We start from the raw sequence: 18,570 nt of genomic DNA, 5'->3' as shown, positions 1-18,570 counted from the left end.
CAAATATCTTCTCCCATTCCATAGATTTCCTTTCAGTTTTATTGATTGTTTCCTTCACTGTGCAGAAGCTTTTTATTTTGATTTGGTCCCAATAGTATATTTTTACTTTTGTTTTCCTTGCCTTGGGGAACCAATGTAGAAAAAATTACTATGGCCAATGTCAGAGAAGTTACTGCCTGTGCTCTCCTCTAGGACTTTTATGGTTTCATGTCTCATATTTAGGTCTTTAATTCACTTTGAATTTATTTTTGTGTATGGTTTAAGAAAGTGGTCCAGGGGCGCCTGGGTGGCGCAGTCGGTTAAGCGTCCAACTTCAGCCAGGTCACGATCTCACGGTCCATGAGTTCGAGCCCCGCGTCGGGCTCTGGGCTGATGGCTCAGAGCCTGGAGCCTGTTTCCGATTCTGTGTCTCCCTCTCTCTCTGCCCTTCCCCCATTCATGCTCTGTCTCTCTCTGTCCCAAAAATAAATTTAAAAATGTTGAAAAAAAATAAAAAAAAAAAAAAGGATTTAAAAAAAAAAAAAAAGTGGTCCAGTTTCATTCCTTTGCATATTGCCCTCCATTTTTCCTAGCACCATTTGTTGAAGATACTGTCTTTTTCCCATTGGACATTCTTTCCTGCTTTGTTGAAGAAACCCACATTGCATTTAGTAATCATGTCTCCTCAGTCCCCTTGAATTTCATGATATTGGCCATCTTTGAAGAATATGTGTGTGTGTGTGTGTGTGTGTGTGTGTGTGTGTGTGTGTGTATACATATATAGAGAGAGAGAGAGATGTGTGTGTGTTTATTTTTATTTGTATATGTATTTAGCAAGAACACCACAAAAGTGTTGTCTTACACCCTCACTATATCATATCAGGAGGCTTATGACATTGATGTTCTCATTACCAGTGAAATTAACTTGTACAATTGAGGTGGTATCTGCCATGCTTCTCCACGATAGTTACTTCTTTTTTTTTTTTTTTTAATAATTAGTAGGTATTTTGTGGGCAGATATTTTGAGATTTGAGATTATGCAATATCCAGTTTCCTATCATACTTTCCTACATTATTTTTAACATCTATTGGTTAATTTTGCCTGAAGCAATTATTACTATTCTGATTTTCTATTTCCATTTTTCCCAGAATTCTGCTGGAATGAAGAACTTTTTCTTCTCCACTTATTTATTTATTTTATCCATCTGTTTATTTATATACATATAAACTCATGAGTGTTTGTTTTATTCTGTTGGGTAAAGTCCATTGCTTTCATTATTTTGCTACACAGATACGTCTCAGCAACAACCACTGGGCATCTCACACTTGGCTCTGGTATCTCTCTGACATGCTCACATTATGTTTTTAACATCACTTGCAGCCTTCCCTCTTCTACTTTCCCTGTCTCAGCCTTGGAATTAGCAAATTTTCCAAAGAGCCTGGTTCTTTTTATTAGAGAATAATTTAGAGACTAAAATCTGGATCTTTGCTGACTCCATCACCACCTGGGTATTTTGCCTCTAGGCCCTCTCTTTGGGCAAAGCTAGGAGATACGAGTATGCATACTCAGACGTATATCCATTTGTGTATCTGCTTATCTCTGTGTATATGTATATATGTATGTGAAAATATTTGTATTTATAAACCCATGAGTTCATTCTAATACCTACAATACCAATCTAATACCAAAAGGTTCATTTTACTCTTTTTTTTTAATATGAAATATATTGTCAAATTGGTTTCCATACAACACCCAGTGCTCCTCCCAACAGGTGCCCTCCTTAATGCCCATCACCCACCCTCTCCTCCCTCCCACTCCCCATCAGCCCTCAGTTTTTTCTCATTTTACTCTTCTTTTTATTTATTTTTTTTTAATTTTTTTTTCAACGTTTATTTATTTTTGGGACAGAGAGAGACAGAGCATGAACGGGGGAGGGGCAGAGAGAGAGGGAGACACAGAATGGGAAACAGGCTCCAGGCTCTGAGCCATCAGCCCAGAGCCTGACGCGGGGCTCGAACTCACGGACCGCGAGATCGTGACCTGGCTGAAGTCGGACGCTTAACCGACTGCGCCACCCAGGCGCCCCATCATTTTACTCTTCTTTTTAAACTCCATCCCCCTGCGAGAAACCTGGTTCTCATTAATCAAAACATATTTACTATTTCCTCAATTCTACCATATTCCTAATGTCATTTTAGGATTACTAACCCTTTTTCATACAAAAATCAAATTTACTAGCTACGGTGCAATAGTTGTGTATTGTTCTTTTTTGTCCCTGGAAGCTCAGAAGCTCTTTTTCTTTGTACACCTCTCACTTTTTTCTTTTGCATATTTTATCATGTTATTTTATAAACTATCTTAACTTAATAATTTATAACATTAAATATTTTTAACACTAAATGTTTTTCCCAACATAATTTATTTTTTTTTATTTTTTTTAACGATTATTTATTTTTGAGACAGAGAGAGACAGAGCATGAACAGGGGAGGGGCAGAGAGAGAGGGAGACACAGAATCGGAAACAGGCTCCAGGCTCTGAGCTGTCAGCACAGAGCCCGGCGCGGGGCTCGAACTCACGGACCGTGAGATCATGACCTAAGCTGAAGTCGGACGCCCAACCGACCAAGCCACCCAGGCGCCCCACCCAACATAATTTCTAATGACTGCACTATATTCCTTCATATGAAGGTCATAGTTTATTTAATGAGTCCCTTATAGCCAGACATTGTGGTGGGGTTTTCTTTATTAGAAATTACAAGTATTAGTTATGATCATCTTGAATGTTGAGTTGGCTAATCAGAAGCCACATGGTAAAAACAAATCTTTGTTGTAAAGAGATGGCAACCAGCCATCCTAAATCCTCTGATTCCTGCAATTTCTTGTAAGATTGTGATAGAAGTAAACAAGTCAAGAAAAGGAAAGAATATTACAGTTGCCAATGGAAATTTGGGGGTGAAAATCAAGAGTTAGTAAAATTTTATGTGGTGGCTGATTGACAGTTTTATTATTGTACCCTATTTTTCTCATTTGATTACGTGGATATTGTTGGCCTTAGAAAGCATTGGTTCACACAATTTTCCAAGCTGCAGCCCTGCTGGCTGATTGAAAATTATACTCCTGCCCCCATGGGACATCAGCATGACCTTGTGGTCTATGCGTGGGACTCAATGCCACCAGCTCTTACCATAAATCCAGCTCTGCTCTGGTTTTAGTATAAGGTGTTAGGCAAGTCACTTAACCCCTCGTTTTTGAATAAGAATAACACCTTACAAGAATAGGGCATTAGTTAATGTTTATAAATTAAACAATTTAAGGACTCAAGGAAGTAAGTCTATTTTAGTACCCTTATTCATAGTAGCTCTTTTATTTCCTTGCTTTATCATAGTCATTTAACTCCAAAGTTAATATTTTTTAAAGTTTATTCATTTTGAGAAAGAGATGGTGTGCAATTGGGGGAGGGGCAGAGAGGGAGAGCGAGAATCCCAAGCAGCCTCTGCACTGTCAGTGCACCACCACAAGCCCGAGGTGGGGCTCAAACCAATGAACCGTAAGATCGTGACTGAGCCAAAGTCGAATGCTTACCTGACTGAACTACCCGGTGCCCCTAAATATTTTTTTTAAGTTTATTTCTTTATTTTGAGAGCAAGAGCGCGCATACACAAGGAGGGGAAGAGCAGAGAGGGGGAGAGAGAGAATCCAAGCAGGCTCAAACTCATGATCTGAGCTGAAATCAATAGTAAAATGCTTGACCAACTGAGCCACCTGGGTGCCCCTATAGAAACATACCTTTTATATAAGCCATCATTTAGATTATGAAAACTCTGTAGTCTTGACAAAAGAAAAACATAGTTATGTAGTTGTATTTCCCTGCTTGAAGTCAGAATGTACCATACAGCCTACCTTTCCTTCTTATACCCATTTGAAATTATGTATCAAGGTCATTTGTGCCATTCTTTTGCTTTGAGGTGTTTTTGTAATGGCTCCTTTTAATATGTTACTGTTACTAGTATTTCCATTCTATCCCACTGAATAAAAATAAAAGTAAAAATTACTGTACATACCTCACTTTTTAAAATCTTCTTAAAATGTTCTAATTTGTAAATTGAGTAATTACAGAATTGATTGTTCCTACCATTCACCTTTGAAATCCTCTTCTTGATCATGGTACTTGTAATATATATTTAAAATGTAGTAAGTGATATGACATACTTTCTGTGCTGCTTGCACCAAAGGAAAACTTTATGTTTTCAGCTTTTGTGAGAATATTACAAATAAGAAGTATCAAAAATTAAACTGACATGCCTAAATTTTCCAAATTTGACAGCAAAGCCAGAACTGCTGATGTCTTGATTAGCTCTCTGCTGTTTGTGTGGGTTTTTGTCCTGTTTTGTTTGGTTTTTTTTTTATCAAGACACAAAGAAATTGATGTTCATAGAAGTTAAATAACTATGTTACAGGTGATTTGTCAAGGCAGTCCATGCTGAAACCAGTGGAAATTCCAGGACTTTAAATCCTGATCGAATATCTCTGATCTTTTCTAAAAAGTGCTATAAGTCTTTACATTAAAGTCATCTTCAATTTTACTTAAAAATAAAATATTTAAAGTCATCTTCACTTAAATGAAAACTAAATACAATACTGAGCCAAATAGCATAAGAGTACAGGTTTATATCTTAGTCACTCCCACTACCTCCTGGATGGTATTTATAGCAAAACTTCCTAGGAATTGAATATTTTCAGGTGTTTCATGGAAAAAGGAAAACCCAGGCTAGAGGAGCCAACTCAGTGAGCTGAGAACCAGAGGACTTCGTGTTTCAAAGTGTGACTGTGCTGTCAGTTTGCTGGGTTATTTGGAACGTTTAAGATGTTGGTGGTGGGAGGGAGGGGAGGGTGGGTGAGGGGAATTGAGGAGGGCACCTGTTGGGATGAGCACTGGGTGTTGTATGAAAACCAACTTGACAATAAATTTCATATTAAAAAAAAAAAAAAAAAAAGATGTGGTAGACAACAGATTGACCTGTCAGCTAAGGCTGCTGCAGGCTAAATTTAAGAGACCAAAATCTCTCTGTGTATTTTAATATTTATTTTAAAGGACTTTAACATCAGTGCCTTTAAAGACTGTAAGATTCTGTTATGAAAGAACACACACACACACACACACACACAAAATATGACTGTAGGTTGATTAGAAAGGTATATGGAGATATTTGCTTCCATATTTAAATGGCAATTAACGTATGTAAATACCAAATTCTACCAGAATTATTTGGAGAATTGCACACTATCCCTGCACCCCACACCAAAAAATCCAGTGTATAATGATGGCCCATAGGCAGACCATCTTTAACAATGAAGTGATAACTTTTCTTTGTCCTAGGCTCTATTCTACTTGCTTCGCATTGGATTTGTCTCAATAGTCCAATGAAGTAGTACAGTTATCCTCATTTTACACATGAAAACTAAGTAGTTTTCTCAAAATCACATCAAAAAGAAAAAGTTTTTAGCATAGTTTATTTGCAATAAAGGTATATCTCACCATTTCCCTTTGTCTTGTAAGGATGGATGTAAAATTGTACTCGTGATCTAGTCAGAATTTCTTTTAAAATATGAGAATTTCACAGCAATTTCTACTGTTTTTAAACTAAGAATTTCCACTAGATCATGAATAGTATTTTTAATTAATTGTTCCCTTTATACTAAAATCACCTTCTTTTATTTACTTAGTTCCCTTTCAGTGGTCTGTAGTTCCTTTAACCAGTTCTAAGAGCAAGTTGTTAATATGGTTGATATTTGTAATTGCTGTATTATATCACATCACTCCACAGTTTCCAGTAGATATGCTGTTTGCCTTTTTTATATAACTGCTTATGCTCTTTCTCAAGTTTTTTATATCATTCTAGATAGACCAGTGAATTAACCATTTACTTCCCCACATTCTCTCTGAAAACCACAAAAATTGGAAACAATGGAGGAAAGACAGATTGCTGATATAACCATCAAGGGAAGGAGAAATGCCATCATAATTACAAAATAACCCAGTAAAATAAATATATATATATATGTATGTATATATATGTGTGTGTATGTGTGTGTGTGTATATATATATATATAAAATACAATGTATTACATCTACATATGTATACATATGGACAAAAAGTACATATATTAGTATGCATATATTTTAAATATACATGTTTTATGCATACTAGAACAAGCTATGCATAAGTGTACTATTAAAACACATATACACATATCTTATGTTTCTCTTTCATTCTTCAGTGCTGCTTAGGTTAGGTTCTTGGCTTCTTTCACTGGTTAATCACAACTAACAACTAATGGAGCTCCCCTAAAGGCAGACTTTGTCCATCACACTGATTCTTTTTGAAAAGCTTCAAACTTCTAGTAGCAATAAGCAATCTCAGAGATTCCTTGCCTCAAGATACAGAACTACCAATTCCCCCAAAATAGCAGACATCTCCCCTTTGCTATCGAGGAAGAGTGGAAAGTTCTGTATTCTGCATACCAAGCAAGGCACATGTTTATATAGATCGAATTCATGTTTTGTTGCCCTCATGGAGGTAGGCAAAGGTAAACAAGAGGGCCTGCTTTGGTAATAATCTAGGGATTCAGTACCTAAAAGGTATACTCTGGCAGGTAAGGTGTAAATTCTTGCATCTGAACTTTTTAAAATATTTGTTTATTTATTTATTTTGAGAGAGAGAGAGGTAGAGATAGAGGCAGAGAGTGAATCCCAAGCAGGCTCCATGCCGTGAGCGCAGAGCCCTATGCGGGACTTGATCTCACGAACCGTGAGATCATGACCTGAGCCTAAATCAAGGGTTGGACACTTAACCAGCTGAGTCACCCCAGTGCCCTTGCATCTAACTTTAATAAAAGAGCTGTGATTTCACATTATTTTCCTTAATGCCCAGGTCTTTTTGAACTACTGTTTCCAGCCTTTCTTCTCTTGCACACAGAAAGTAATATGTAGCTCATCTGCCACACAAATTAATGTTAACATGCTTTTTGTTCTTTTGGGTCTTATTAGTACCAAAGCAGGGAGAATTTTTTCCTTAATTGTGGGATAACTGACATGCAATATTATGTTAGTTTCAGGTGTATAGCACAGTTATTTGACATGTGTATACATTGCACAATGATCACCACTGTAGTCTAGTTACCATCTAACATGCTTTAATAGGCTTTATCAATTGTCATGAATGGTGCTAGCCACAAATAAAGGGGAGGAAATCTATGAATTGAATACATGTATATACTTTTCTCCTTTCAGAAAACCTTCTTCAGTTTGCAAAAACAAATCCCTGAAAGTTTATTGGTGAAATTGTTCTTTAACCCAAACTTCAAACAATAATTTGACGTCTTTATCTCTCTATAAACCATTTCCAATAAACTTAAAGTGTATTACATCTCATATCAATTTTGTCTTCTTTATAACCCACAGCTATTCTGAAAACACATTGAATTTTCAATCTATTTTTTAAAAGATTTTAATTGATAAGCTTAAGATATGTATGTATGTACATATTCAAGTCTGAAAACAGGAAAGAATAGGATAAGGGAAACAAAAGATGATACAATGATATGAATATTTTTCATTGACTTTATTTTTTTTAGAGTACATTATCTATTTAAATTCAAGTTAGTTAACATACAGTATAGTATTGGTGTCAGGGTAGAACCAGTGATTTATCACTTACATACAACACTTGGTGCTCATCCCAACAAGTGCCCCCCTTAATGCCCATTACCCATTTAGCCCATCCCCCCACCCACCTCTCCTCCAACAACCCTCAGCTTGTTCTCTGTATTTAAGAGTCTCTTATGATTTGCCTCCCTGTTTTTATCTTATTTTTCCTTCCCTTCCTCTATGTTCATCTGTTTTATTTCTTAAATTCCACATATGAGTGATTTAATTTTTTAACTGAGAAATACTATGACTATAGCTGGCTCTATATTTCCATTAACAAATGATTTCCATTTGTAGTAGATTAAAAAGCATGAAAATATTGTATGACGCCAGGAGATAGAACTGCCATGAAGCAAGACTAACGTAACCTTTGAGGAGTATTTACCTATGGGTGCACTAAGCACATGCTTAGTGGGTTGTCAATGTATTGAAGAATGTCAGTGTCAATTAAGAGAGCAAGTTTTAGAATTGTAGAGTCAAATACAGTTAGCAGTAGAAATAGGCCAGGTATTGCTAAGCTTAACAAAAGAAGTACTTGGTCAAATCGCTAATCCAATACTTGTAAGAAATGTTTTGATATAGTAAATGATAGATAAAAGCTTCTGTATATTCTTAGAATCCTTTCACACTTTTAAATGCTTATAATTAGACCAAATGAAAAGATTATCTTTAAGTGGGTAGTACAGCACAATAGACTTCAGAAAGCTTCTTCAAATCATTTTAAGAAAAAGATGGGTGGATTATAAATAAATTTTTAGACTTCCAAAATTGGATTATACATATTTAGAGATCCATAATCTGAAGAGTTAAAAAAAAATAATTAAATATTTAATTGCTGCAACTCAAATTTTTAAAGGATCCTAAAATGAAAATTACACTACTGAGTTTTAAATATATCTGTTTTATGGATATTTTAAGGAATATTAATATTATGAGCGTACATTTGGAGGATTTTGCATCATCCAAGGTAGGCTGGAACCTTATCAATAACTATTTATAATATCACTGACTGTTAAGGTAACTGGGATATAGTTCTTGGCATGTAGTGTATTTCAATATATTATGATGAATGGAATGAATAAATATTTCTCTTTTTCCTTTCAAGTTATTTACTAGGAGAGGATTGAAAAGGGAGATTTATTATGTGTGGATTCTCACAATGTTTTTGAGATTATCTGCCAAATCTGAATTGCCTACCAACAAATGTAGTCTGTTTATTGTAAACATTAGTGTGACCTTATCAAATTCATGGAAACAGGGAAGTCTAATTCAGGCTGCTTTCCTGGCAAGACTGCCAGGAGCTCATATCTTGCCATGGAAGCCTGATGAAATTTTCTTAATGGATGAGTATTTAAAAGCAAATAATGCTAGGGGCGCCTGGGTGGCGCAGTCGGTTAAGCGTCCGACTTCAGCCAGGTCACGATCTCGCGCTCCGTGAGTTCGAGCCCCGCGTCAGGCTCTGGACTGATGGCTCGGAGCCTGGAGCCTGTTTCCGATTCTGTGTCTCCCTCTCTCTCTGCCCCTCCCCCGTTCATGCTCTGTCTCTCTCTGTCCCAAAAATAAATTAAAAAAACGTTGAAAAAAAAATTAAAAAAAAAAAAAATAAAAGCAAATAATGCTAAATGAATTTAATCCTGAAGGATTAATCTTCCAAATGCAAAGATCCATACTATGGTGCAAAATCATCATCCAGTTGACTCACTCTGTTTCACATCTGAAACTAATATAAACCTTGTATGTTAACTATACTGGAATTAAAATAAAAATGTAGTAAAAAAATAGAATCATCATCCAGTTAGTGGTTATTTCTTCATGTATGAGAGCCACATTTTAATTCCTCAGTGGAACACAGGAAACAACATTGAAACAAGGTACCATTTCCTTCCCCAGAAGCAACACAGAGCTAAATGCATGTAGCATTTCCAAAACTAACACAAATGTGTGGATTTTGAGGTGTTAAACACCTTTACTTATTCTTGTGGATTTACAGGCAATCTCCCTTCAAGCACTATAATATAATTTGGAAGGCTATTTCCCCCTGGGTGACTCTACCTGTAAGTTTTTGTATGACATTGGTGACGGTTTATTGATGATGTGATGCTATTATGAAGGATCCTTCTACCCCCAGCTCCTGTCCTCATACCCACATAACAATCCTTTTCCCGGTTGGGGCTATAGGAAATGAGTAATGCTTAACCCATTTGTGTGATCAACTCACTTAAGCAGCTACTGTGAAATGTTAATCACAACTTTAATTTGTACTGCATTAGCATTTTGATTAACTTGTAGGCTTGCTAGCACACTTGAAGCGCTTTTACTCATAGTTACAGCTCGGAAATGACTTTTTGATTAATTAAATTTGTTAGACAGCAGCTGAGCTTCCTGAATGCTAACCTTCTGGGGGGAAAAGTTCAGGAGAAAGTTCCAGTGAACAACTGTTGCTATTGAAAAGGATTCTTATAAATGTACTTATAGCATTTTAATTATTGACAAAATATTGTATCATTACTTGCAGCTGACCTCAACCTTTAAAAGAGTATGCCTTTCTGTCAAGAAAAGCTTTTTTTTTTTTCTTTCAGTTTTTCCCATCATTGTAAAACTTCTGGGAGCTCTTGAACTAAATAGTGCATTTTCTAGCAGATGTGTAACAACTAATGTTCTAACAAGCTGCTTAGGATGAATTTCCATAGTCTTTTTTTTTTTAATACTTTATATTTTAGAACAGTGTTAGATTTATTGAAAAGTTGCAAAGAGACTACAGAGAGTTCCTATATATTCCACACCCAGTTTTCCTCTGTTAGTAACATCTGACATTAATAAGGTACATTTGTCACAATTAATGAACCCATATTGATACATTATTATTAACTAAAGTCATACTTAGAATTCTTTAGTGTACTTAATGTCCTTTTTCTTTGCTAGGGCCCCATTAAAGGTACCACATTACATTTAGTTGTCATATCTCCTTAGGTTCCTCTTGGCTATGAGTTTCACAGACTTTTATTTACTTATTTTTTATGATCTTTCCATAGTATTTTGCATTATCATGACATTCCATAAATAGTAACTTCTGTAAATTAATGAAAATCTTTTTCTCCCATTCTAGACTAAACCTTTCTCTTAAATTCTGTCAATATATTATCTTTATGTCCTCTAATCTGAACAGAAATGGCAACATTATCTAACCATTTCAGCCTTTGTCATGATCTTATTTTCACGTGGTTGTTGCAATCTGTACACTGCAACTAGATACCCAAGGGTGACTAGCAGGAGATGTGAGGAAAAGAGAAAAAGTTCCTTAAAGAGAGCAAAGGATAAAGGGAGGAAGAAGAGAGGGTACGAGTCAGAATGCTAAGGGGGCTGTGGGTAGAAGAGCTGGGGCATCATCTGTCCTCTCCATATGTACTCTCTACAGCCACAGACTCTTGATGACAGTGAGGACTAATTCACAGACTTTTCAAACTAAATTTAGAAAATGTTAAATAATGGACCTTAGAACTACATCTTATTATCCACCTGTTAATACCATTTGATGTATCTTGAATGATAGCTTTTCTTTAGTGTTCAGTGATTCTATTTTCTTGCAATGAAGTTGACTTAATTCGGTCACAGTACTCAAAGTTCCTATGTTACCCTTGAACCATTTAAATCCAGAATTCAGTTGGATTCCAAATGATACATAATACGTGTATATCAAATATTAAGATGTACTTGTAATCAAATTATGGATTCAAATGTATTCAAAAATTACTTTTTCAAAAATTGTGTTGATAAAATTCGTTCAGAGACAATAATTGATCAAACTCCTAATTTGTCTGGAGTTTCTGTTTTTCCATTATGTAGGGGGGGAAAGGACACATGTAAACCACTTTAAATTCTTCTTTAAATAATACAGGGTAGGGGCACCTGGCTGGCACAGTCGGTAGAGCATGAGACTCTTAATCTCAGAGTCATGAGTTCAAGTCTCAGGTTGGGTGTGAAGCCTACTTAAAATAAAGTTTAAAAAAATCCAAGGTAAATGTAAATCATTCAAAGGTAATAAAATATAGTGTAATGCACCCAGGTAATTGATTGGCAAACCAAGATCAAGTCTTAATTTCACTTTTGAGTGGTGTGATTGCATGGTCACTGAACTCACGAGCTTCAGTTTCTCTGTGAAAGGAGAATGATGACTAATCCCTGCCTCACACTTGGTATCATTAACAATCAAAGGTGAGCTATTTACGAAAGTGTTTTATAGTCTCTGCACTATTATGCAAGTATTTTCCCGACACCATATACGCATACAGTCTATGCAGGTTGACTTGAATAATATAATTCACTGTTTAGGACTTTTAATGATTGAATGAAATTTTATTTGATATAATATATGGAGAGACATGTTGTCAAGCTTGCATTGTTAAATATAATCTATGATAGCAGAAGGTATGAAAAATATCTCTAGATTTGGACAAATCTGTCCTTTGCAGAAGTAGTAACACCACTGTGAAAATGTGGTTGAATTTAAATGCTAAGACCAAGTCTGATATATGCTTAGGGAATTCTTGAAATTGATTCAAAATAAATGTTCAGGACATGAGTTGTATTCAAGTCATAAAGCATGCCTTTGGCTCCAGGACTCCAAGAGTCTAAAAAATTTCCTTCCAGAGAGTGTCCATTTTCTAAACTTGTCGTTGTTTATGGGAGTGAGGGGTAGGGTTGATTTTTGTAGTTTGTGGTGGTGGTGGTTTACCTTGGCATAAAGCCACATACTGCAGAAGTTCCTTAGTTTTTACCTGGACTTTTCACCTGGCTCCATAGTGGCACCTCGGTTAAAACCCCTGGTCTCCTATGAATAAATGACAGCTCCACTGTTTCTATTAATTATGACAATATTTTAATAGTAGTATAATTTTATAAATGAATACAGTGCTAGAAATTATATTTCCATTTTGTCACAGCTGGAAATGACAGAGTTCTCAATCAACAATCAATTGAAGTTCATTCCAACTTAGTAGGAGAAAGTCTCATACACAGAGTCAGCCCCCATCCATTTTCCCCTACACTTAGAATTATCCTAGTTTTGCCCTGTAGTAGGTAGCATGCCAAGTAGAAAGTGGATGAGAGATAAAGGGGGATTAAGTATTTGCCTAATATTAATGTTAAGCTGGTAAAAAATATCCACAGAGTTATATCTCCTCAATGTACTAAAATCACCTTTGTTGTTTGGTATTAGATCTCTGTAAGGGACTTTGAGATGAGTTGGGGAACTGAGCCGTGATCTCCAGCTGTTACCAAATTCAGTCCCACTCTGGGAAGGAGCAAACCTACTAGGTTTTATCTGTCAGGAGGACTGCTACAAAGGACCATGAGACACAGGGAATCCATCGTAGGCTCAGTCATGCGGAGATACATCACTACAAGTTATTAGGACCCTCAAGTCCATTTACCTGGACCATCCCCTGGCCTTAGCTTCTTTTGGGGTATACCTCTGAACAGTAACCAGGGCTTGCCCACTCAAACTGAGAACCAAGCCCACATCCACCAGTTTGCCCGGAGACTCAGGGACTGTCATTAGCCTTGTTCCCTGACTATCTCATAATTGGCACCTCCCCTGATGAACTGTTTTGCCCATTCCATGCATCTGCTCCTGACCTTGCATGCTCTGGGCCTCAAGGCCCTATACTTCTCGATGCAGAAATTCACGCCAAAAGGCCCAAAGGAAATCCTTGTTAGAAAAAATGGACTATTTTAGAGTGTTCTTTTCATTTTATCATGGAAAAACTTTAGATAGGCCCCTGTTTGTTGAGATCTGTGTTCCAGGCAGTATATTAGATACCTTACTTAGTACATTACCTCATTGTACCTATATAGTTCCCCTATAAGGACATGTAATAACACCTTGAAATTGGAACAAAATTAGGATTCAAATCTATGTCTATCTGACACCGAAGCTTGTAATATTTTTCCTACACTGCACTGCCTTCAGAAAGTTTGCAATAATTTAGGCAGAAGTTTTTATAGTCATTGTAATTGGGTTTTTTACCAATATTCTTCCACACACACACACAGTACTCTTTGAGTGCACTGGGCTAGAGTTAACAGAATATTTCTAAGTTCTTGCTGCCAAGAAATCTATAGTTTAAAGGGCAGATATGTAAACAAAGAATCACAATAGGGTAATGGTGGCATGTGTCCAGAGCAGCAGATGCACAGAAAAAGAAATACCTACCATCCATCTGGAAGAATCAGGGAGACTTCACAGTAAGAAGTAGCATTTGAGGGGCACCTGGGAGGCTCAGTCGGTTAAGCGTCCGACTTTGGCTCAGATCATGACCTCACAGTTTGTGCATTTGAGCCCCGCGTCCTCAGCGGGCTCTGTGCTCACAGCTTGGAGCCTGGAGCCTGCTTCAGATTCTGTGTCTCCCTCTCTCTCTGTGCCTCCCTCTCTTGTGCTTTCTCTCTCTCTCTCCCTCTCTCAAAAAAATAAATAAATAAATAAACATTAAAAAAAGAAGTAGCATTTGAGCTAAACTGGAAGGATGAATCAGAATTTCCCGGGTAAACAGAGCAGGATTTGCAGAAAGAGAACCTTAAGAGCAAGGACAAAAGTGGGAAAATAGCAGTCGTTTAGTGTTGCTCTTTTAGGAGTACAGAAAGGGGCCAGAATGATAAGCCAGGACGGGCTAGATCACAGACCAGAACTATCATGCAGAGAAGTGCTAGCTAGCATTGTCCTCTACACCATGAGAAGCCATCAAAGAAATGTAAGCAGACAAATGACACAATCGGTGTCATCTCTGTGATAATTTGCTCTGGTAACCATATAAAACAGGGATTGAAGAAAAATTATATGAGATGAGAATAAAGGGGTAGTTATTAATATTCCAGGTAATGGGGCGCCTGGGTGGCGCAGTCGGTTAAGCGTCCGACTTCAGCCAGGTCACGATCTCGCGATCCGCGAGTTCGAGCCCCGCGTCAGGCTCTGGGCTGATGGCTCGGAGCCTGGAGCCTGTTTCCGATTCTGTGTCTCCCTCTCTCTCTGCCCCTCCCCCGTTCATGCTCTGTCTCTCTCTGTCCCAAAAATAAAAAAAAAAAAAAAAGTTGAAAAAAAAAATTAAAAAAAAAAAAAAATATTCCAGGTAAGAGGTGATGAAGGCCTACACTAAGGCAGTGGTAGAGGTGGGGGGTGAGGGGTACAGAGAAAACAGGCCCAACTCGAGAGTGATTGGCAGAGAGCAACACTTGGCTCACCACATTTGGGTGGTTGCAAAACCTTTTTTTATCCCAGATTCTTGATCTCCCTACCTGCCTTTTCTCTAAATTAAAACAAGAGAAATAATAGTTTTCAATTCATGACATGGCTTTTCATTTACTTCATGTAAGCAATCACTTTGCATGATTTTTTACATTTTCACATCTGGATCATACAATGAAAAATTGTGGGGAATGCTCATAAATTTTATGAAATCTTTCAACTTCATCATGAAAACTTCAAAGTTAAAAACATATGGTCCATCCATCGAGCTCTTCATGTATGTGAGCTTTTGGTCTGGAATTTATTTCCAGTCAAGTTACAATGTAAAATCGCCATAGTTACCCACATTACAACTTCTAACACCATCATGATCTGCATTAGGTATAATTATTCATTTCTTTTTTCTTTTCTATTCCCTTACATAACTCAAGAGTTGTGACTTGTGAACTAATGCTGGGGGTTTTTTTTCCCCCTTTGGTCTGAGTACAGTGTTCCTCATGATCTTTTTGTCTCATACGCTTCAAAGAAAAACAGAGTATTTTAATCAACTGTGCAGAGAAACGGGAAGAATGCAAGCCAATTTTCCCTAGATTGATAAACATGTACATTCATACAAGTATACACATTGATATACACATATACATACATATAAATGTATGTATTGCATTAGTATGAGGCTTTTTCATATATAGAGGACTCATGGGTGCTAAAACCCCGTTTGACCATTTCATCATAGTAACCATGATATCCAGAAATGTTGACCCATTTTCTTGTAATGTGTTTAAAAAGACAGCAGACTGGTTTAGCCAGATGTTTTTTAAACTATTGTACTCTTTCTTAAAGTAGAAAACACAGAATAGGAAATTCAAAACTTAGAAGAAAAATGTGTCTACCTCGGTAGTATTAAGTAATATGGCAAATTAGTTTTAGTAACATCATATGCCTTAAAAATTATTTCCAGGAGTGCCTGAGTGGCTCAGTCAGTTAGGCATCTAACTCTTGATTTCTACTCAGATCATGATCTTACTATTCATTAGATCAAGCCACGCGTCAGGCTCTGCACAGAGCCTGCTTGGGATATATATTCTCTCTCTTTCTCTCTCTCTCTCCCTCCCTCCCTCCCTCCCTCCCTCTCTCTCTCTCAAAATAAATAAACCTTAAAAAATTATTTCCAAAAATATTCTAATAGGTTTTTACAACATTTTCATAAATATTTTATTGTTGGTGAACTCTTTACCATGAAACTATCATTTTAAGCATTTACTACATCTCATTTCTCTTAGCTTTATGTCTTCATTTCCCAAAAACAAGAGAGTACACTCCTAAAACTGTATAAAGTAGCTGCCTCAGATCATGATATTAACTTATGTGTCTTTAAGTCGGCATTCTCCAGGATCTAATTTAATTGAAATAGCTTTGCCTGTGTAAACTTCTCCTTTGTTTAAATAAGATTTCACTGTTTAGTTTTGCCTTAAGCAAATGCAGCCGTTTGTTTGTCCATAAAACAGTAGATTAAATGTATAGGCTAATATGAATAGTTTCTCATCCTTCCACTTGTACCACTGGCAGTAGCCCTATTTGTAAGTGTGTAGTATATTATTTTCATTGAAAACCGAGGCTCTGTCTTTAGTCCACTTTTTGGAGAAAATAAATTTCTGGCAAAAAACCTATTGCCTTACTATTACTGATACTAACTTTGGAAAAGACTTCCAGAGATTCACTCTTTAAATCCGGCTTCCAGTGCTCTTGATACAGTGAATTATATAGGTATTTGTTCTTAAAGTAGATTGAGTTTTTCTCTGTTTTATTGCTGGATACCAGTATTTCCTGGCTCTATGTGCTACCCTACAAACAGCTAAATATTTGGCACTTTACAGGAAGTGGTGTACAAGTGCTATGAGAGTTTGGGGGTTGTTCCTACCAATCCAACTGTGGTTTACTTTCTGGTTTCTATTTTGGTTAATAGTAATTTAGAGGTATCATGCTCATTTTATGTTCGTTTGCTTTTTGTTAAGGTTAACATTAGATCCCCAATGGAGAGGGCAAGGGCCATGGTATTCTTGTAATATGTGCATTTTTTCCCCCTGTTCAGGCAATGTTGGATGTGGCTGCAAACCAGGGCTGGCTGGTGACTGCCCTGAATATCACCAATCTGGTTCAGATGGTGATCCAGGGTCGGTGGTTAAAAGACTCTTCTCTTCTTTCAGTACCAAACATAGAACACCACCATCTTCACATTTTCAGGTAATTGTTTTAATTTTCAATGTGACTGGTTTTTTTATTTCAAAAATAATATTTTCTTTACATGTGTGATCGCTTAAATTTTATGTTATGCCTAAGATATTGGTTCTTTACAGTGAAAATGCCTGCCTCCCAGAGGGAGACATGAGCTAGTGATACAAGGTTCTCAGTTGGGATTTGGTCATCTACCACAAGCTGAATCACAATTCATTTTAACCTTCTATTACATTGTTTTCTATTTACAGCATTACCTACATTTCCATTTTAACTGCATTTATTCCTTTACCATATCAGCCTTCATTTTAAAAGATGTTATGAAAGTGCTGTGTAATTAAAACCAAAATGAATTACCAATTTCTCTAATTGCAGAATAGATTTGAGGGATCTGGAAATCCATTGTCAAAGGTAAATCGTACATCCGCAAAATGTCCAAAACTGGGTAGTTGTATATACTAGCAGCTCAAGATATAACCTATATTTAAGAGTTTATATTATCATCCAACTATTTAACCTGTAGGTCCTGTGTACATAGCTGCAAAAATTCTAGCAAAAAAAAAAAAAAAAAAGAACAGTACATCTTGTAAGCAAGATTGGCAGTATTTAAATAAAAGTGTTTCTTTTACACTAGCATTTCACATCAGTTGAGAAATACTTTGCAGCTAAAATGTTGGTTTACAGTCATGTAGACCGAAAAACAGAAGAAAGCAGTCTGGCTGTAGGCTGCCATCATGTACTTGCTGCCTGTCAGCTAGACTATGGCGTGCACTCATTTGAGGCATCTAGACACACAGGCCAACCAGAACCTCACACACACATGGGGGTCTCCAGGGAAAGTCCCTCAGTTGGCCTCAAGTGTACTGGGTGCCAAGGCAATTATTTCCATGGTGCTTGAGCCCCCAGCATGGGATGTCCTGGAAACTAAAAGGCATATTCAGAGAGTGAGCCATACCAGCAGCAGGTGGCATGAGGAGAAAAGCAGATACCTCATGTCTGCAGCTCAGTTTCAGGAACCCTTCCAAGACAGTACTAAGCGTTACGGGAGTTGGGTTTCAACAGTAAAGTAGGTACATAAGAGTACTACTGTGACACAGCACGCAGGGCTGTTATGGAAAGCGGCTTGGGGTCTAGGAGATTTCATCCAGCTCTTTGCTGTCATCCTGAAAAAGCTCTATTAATGTAATTTTAATCATATTTTTCTTCTTGTTGTATAAACAAGATAGTAAGATTTAGGTGGACTGTGTTTCTGTGCCATAAATCTCAAAGATTCCCAAATGTACTTTTCATTGTAGGTTCCCAACAAGTTAAGATGAAAACTTTATTCAAGTAATTATATTAGAGACATTTACCCACATTCTTTAAAAAAAATATCAGGATTCCAATTCAGTGCTTTATCCACAGGAAGC

The 18,570-nt window shown here is 36.8% G+C and overlaps 1 protein-coding gene across 3 annotated transcripts in view; it reads left to right on the top strand.

Moving 5' to 3' along the window:
• Positions 1-18,570, top strand: part of ASCC3 (activating signal cointegrator 1 complex subunit 3) — a 369,269-nt gene that overhangs the window by 339,792 nt on the left and 10,907 nt on the right. For 2 of the 3 annotated variants that reach the window (XM_040474260.1, XM_040474259.1), the window contains exons 38-39: positions 17,019-17,170; positions 17,537-17,572. In XM_040474260.1, coding sequence (XP_040330194.1) covers positions 17,019-17,170; positions 17,537-17,572 — 188 coding nt within the window. The remainder of the gene's footprint in view (positions 1-17,018; positions 17,171-17,536; positions 17,573-18,570) is intronic. The other variant, XM_040474261.1, reaches the window with a different exon arrangement.

This window comes from Herpailurus yagouaroundi, unplaced genomic scaffold (genome assembly GCF_014898765.1).
Source record: "Herpailurus yagouaroundi ecotype Mexico unplaced genomic scaffold, PumYag 139, whole genome shotgun sequence".
NCBI lineage: Eukaryota > Metazoa > Chordata > Mammalia > Carnivora > Felidae > Herpailurus > Herpailurus yagouaroundi.
The sequence above is the reverse complement of the archived record's forward strand: the minus strand, read 5'-3'. Positions and strand labels throughout refer to the sequence as shown.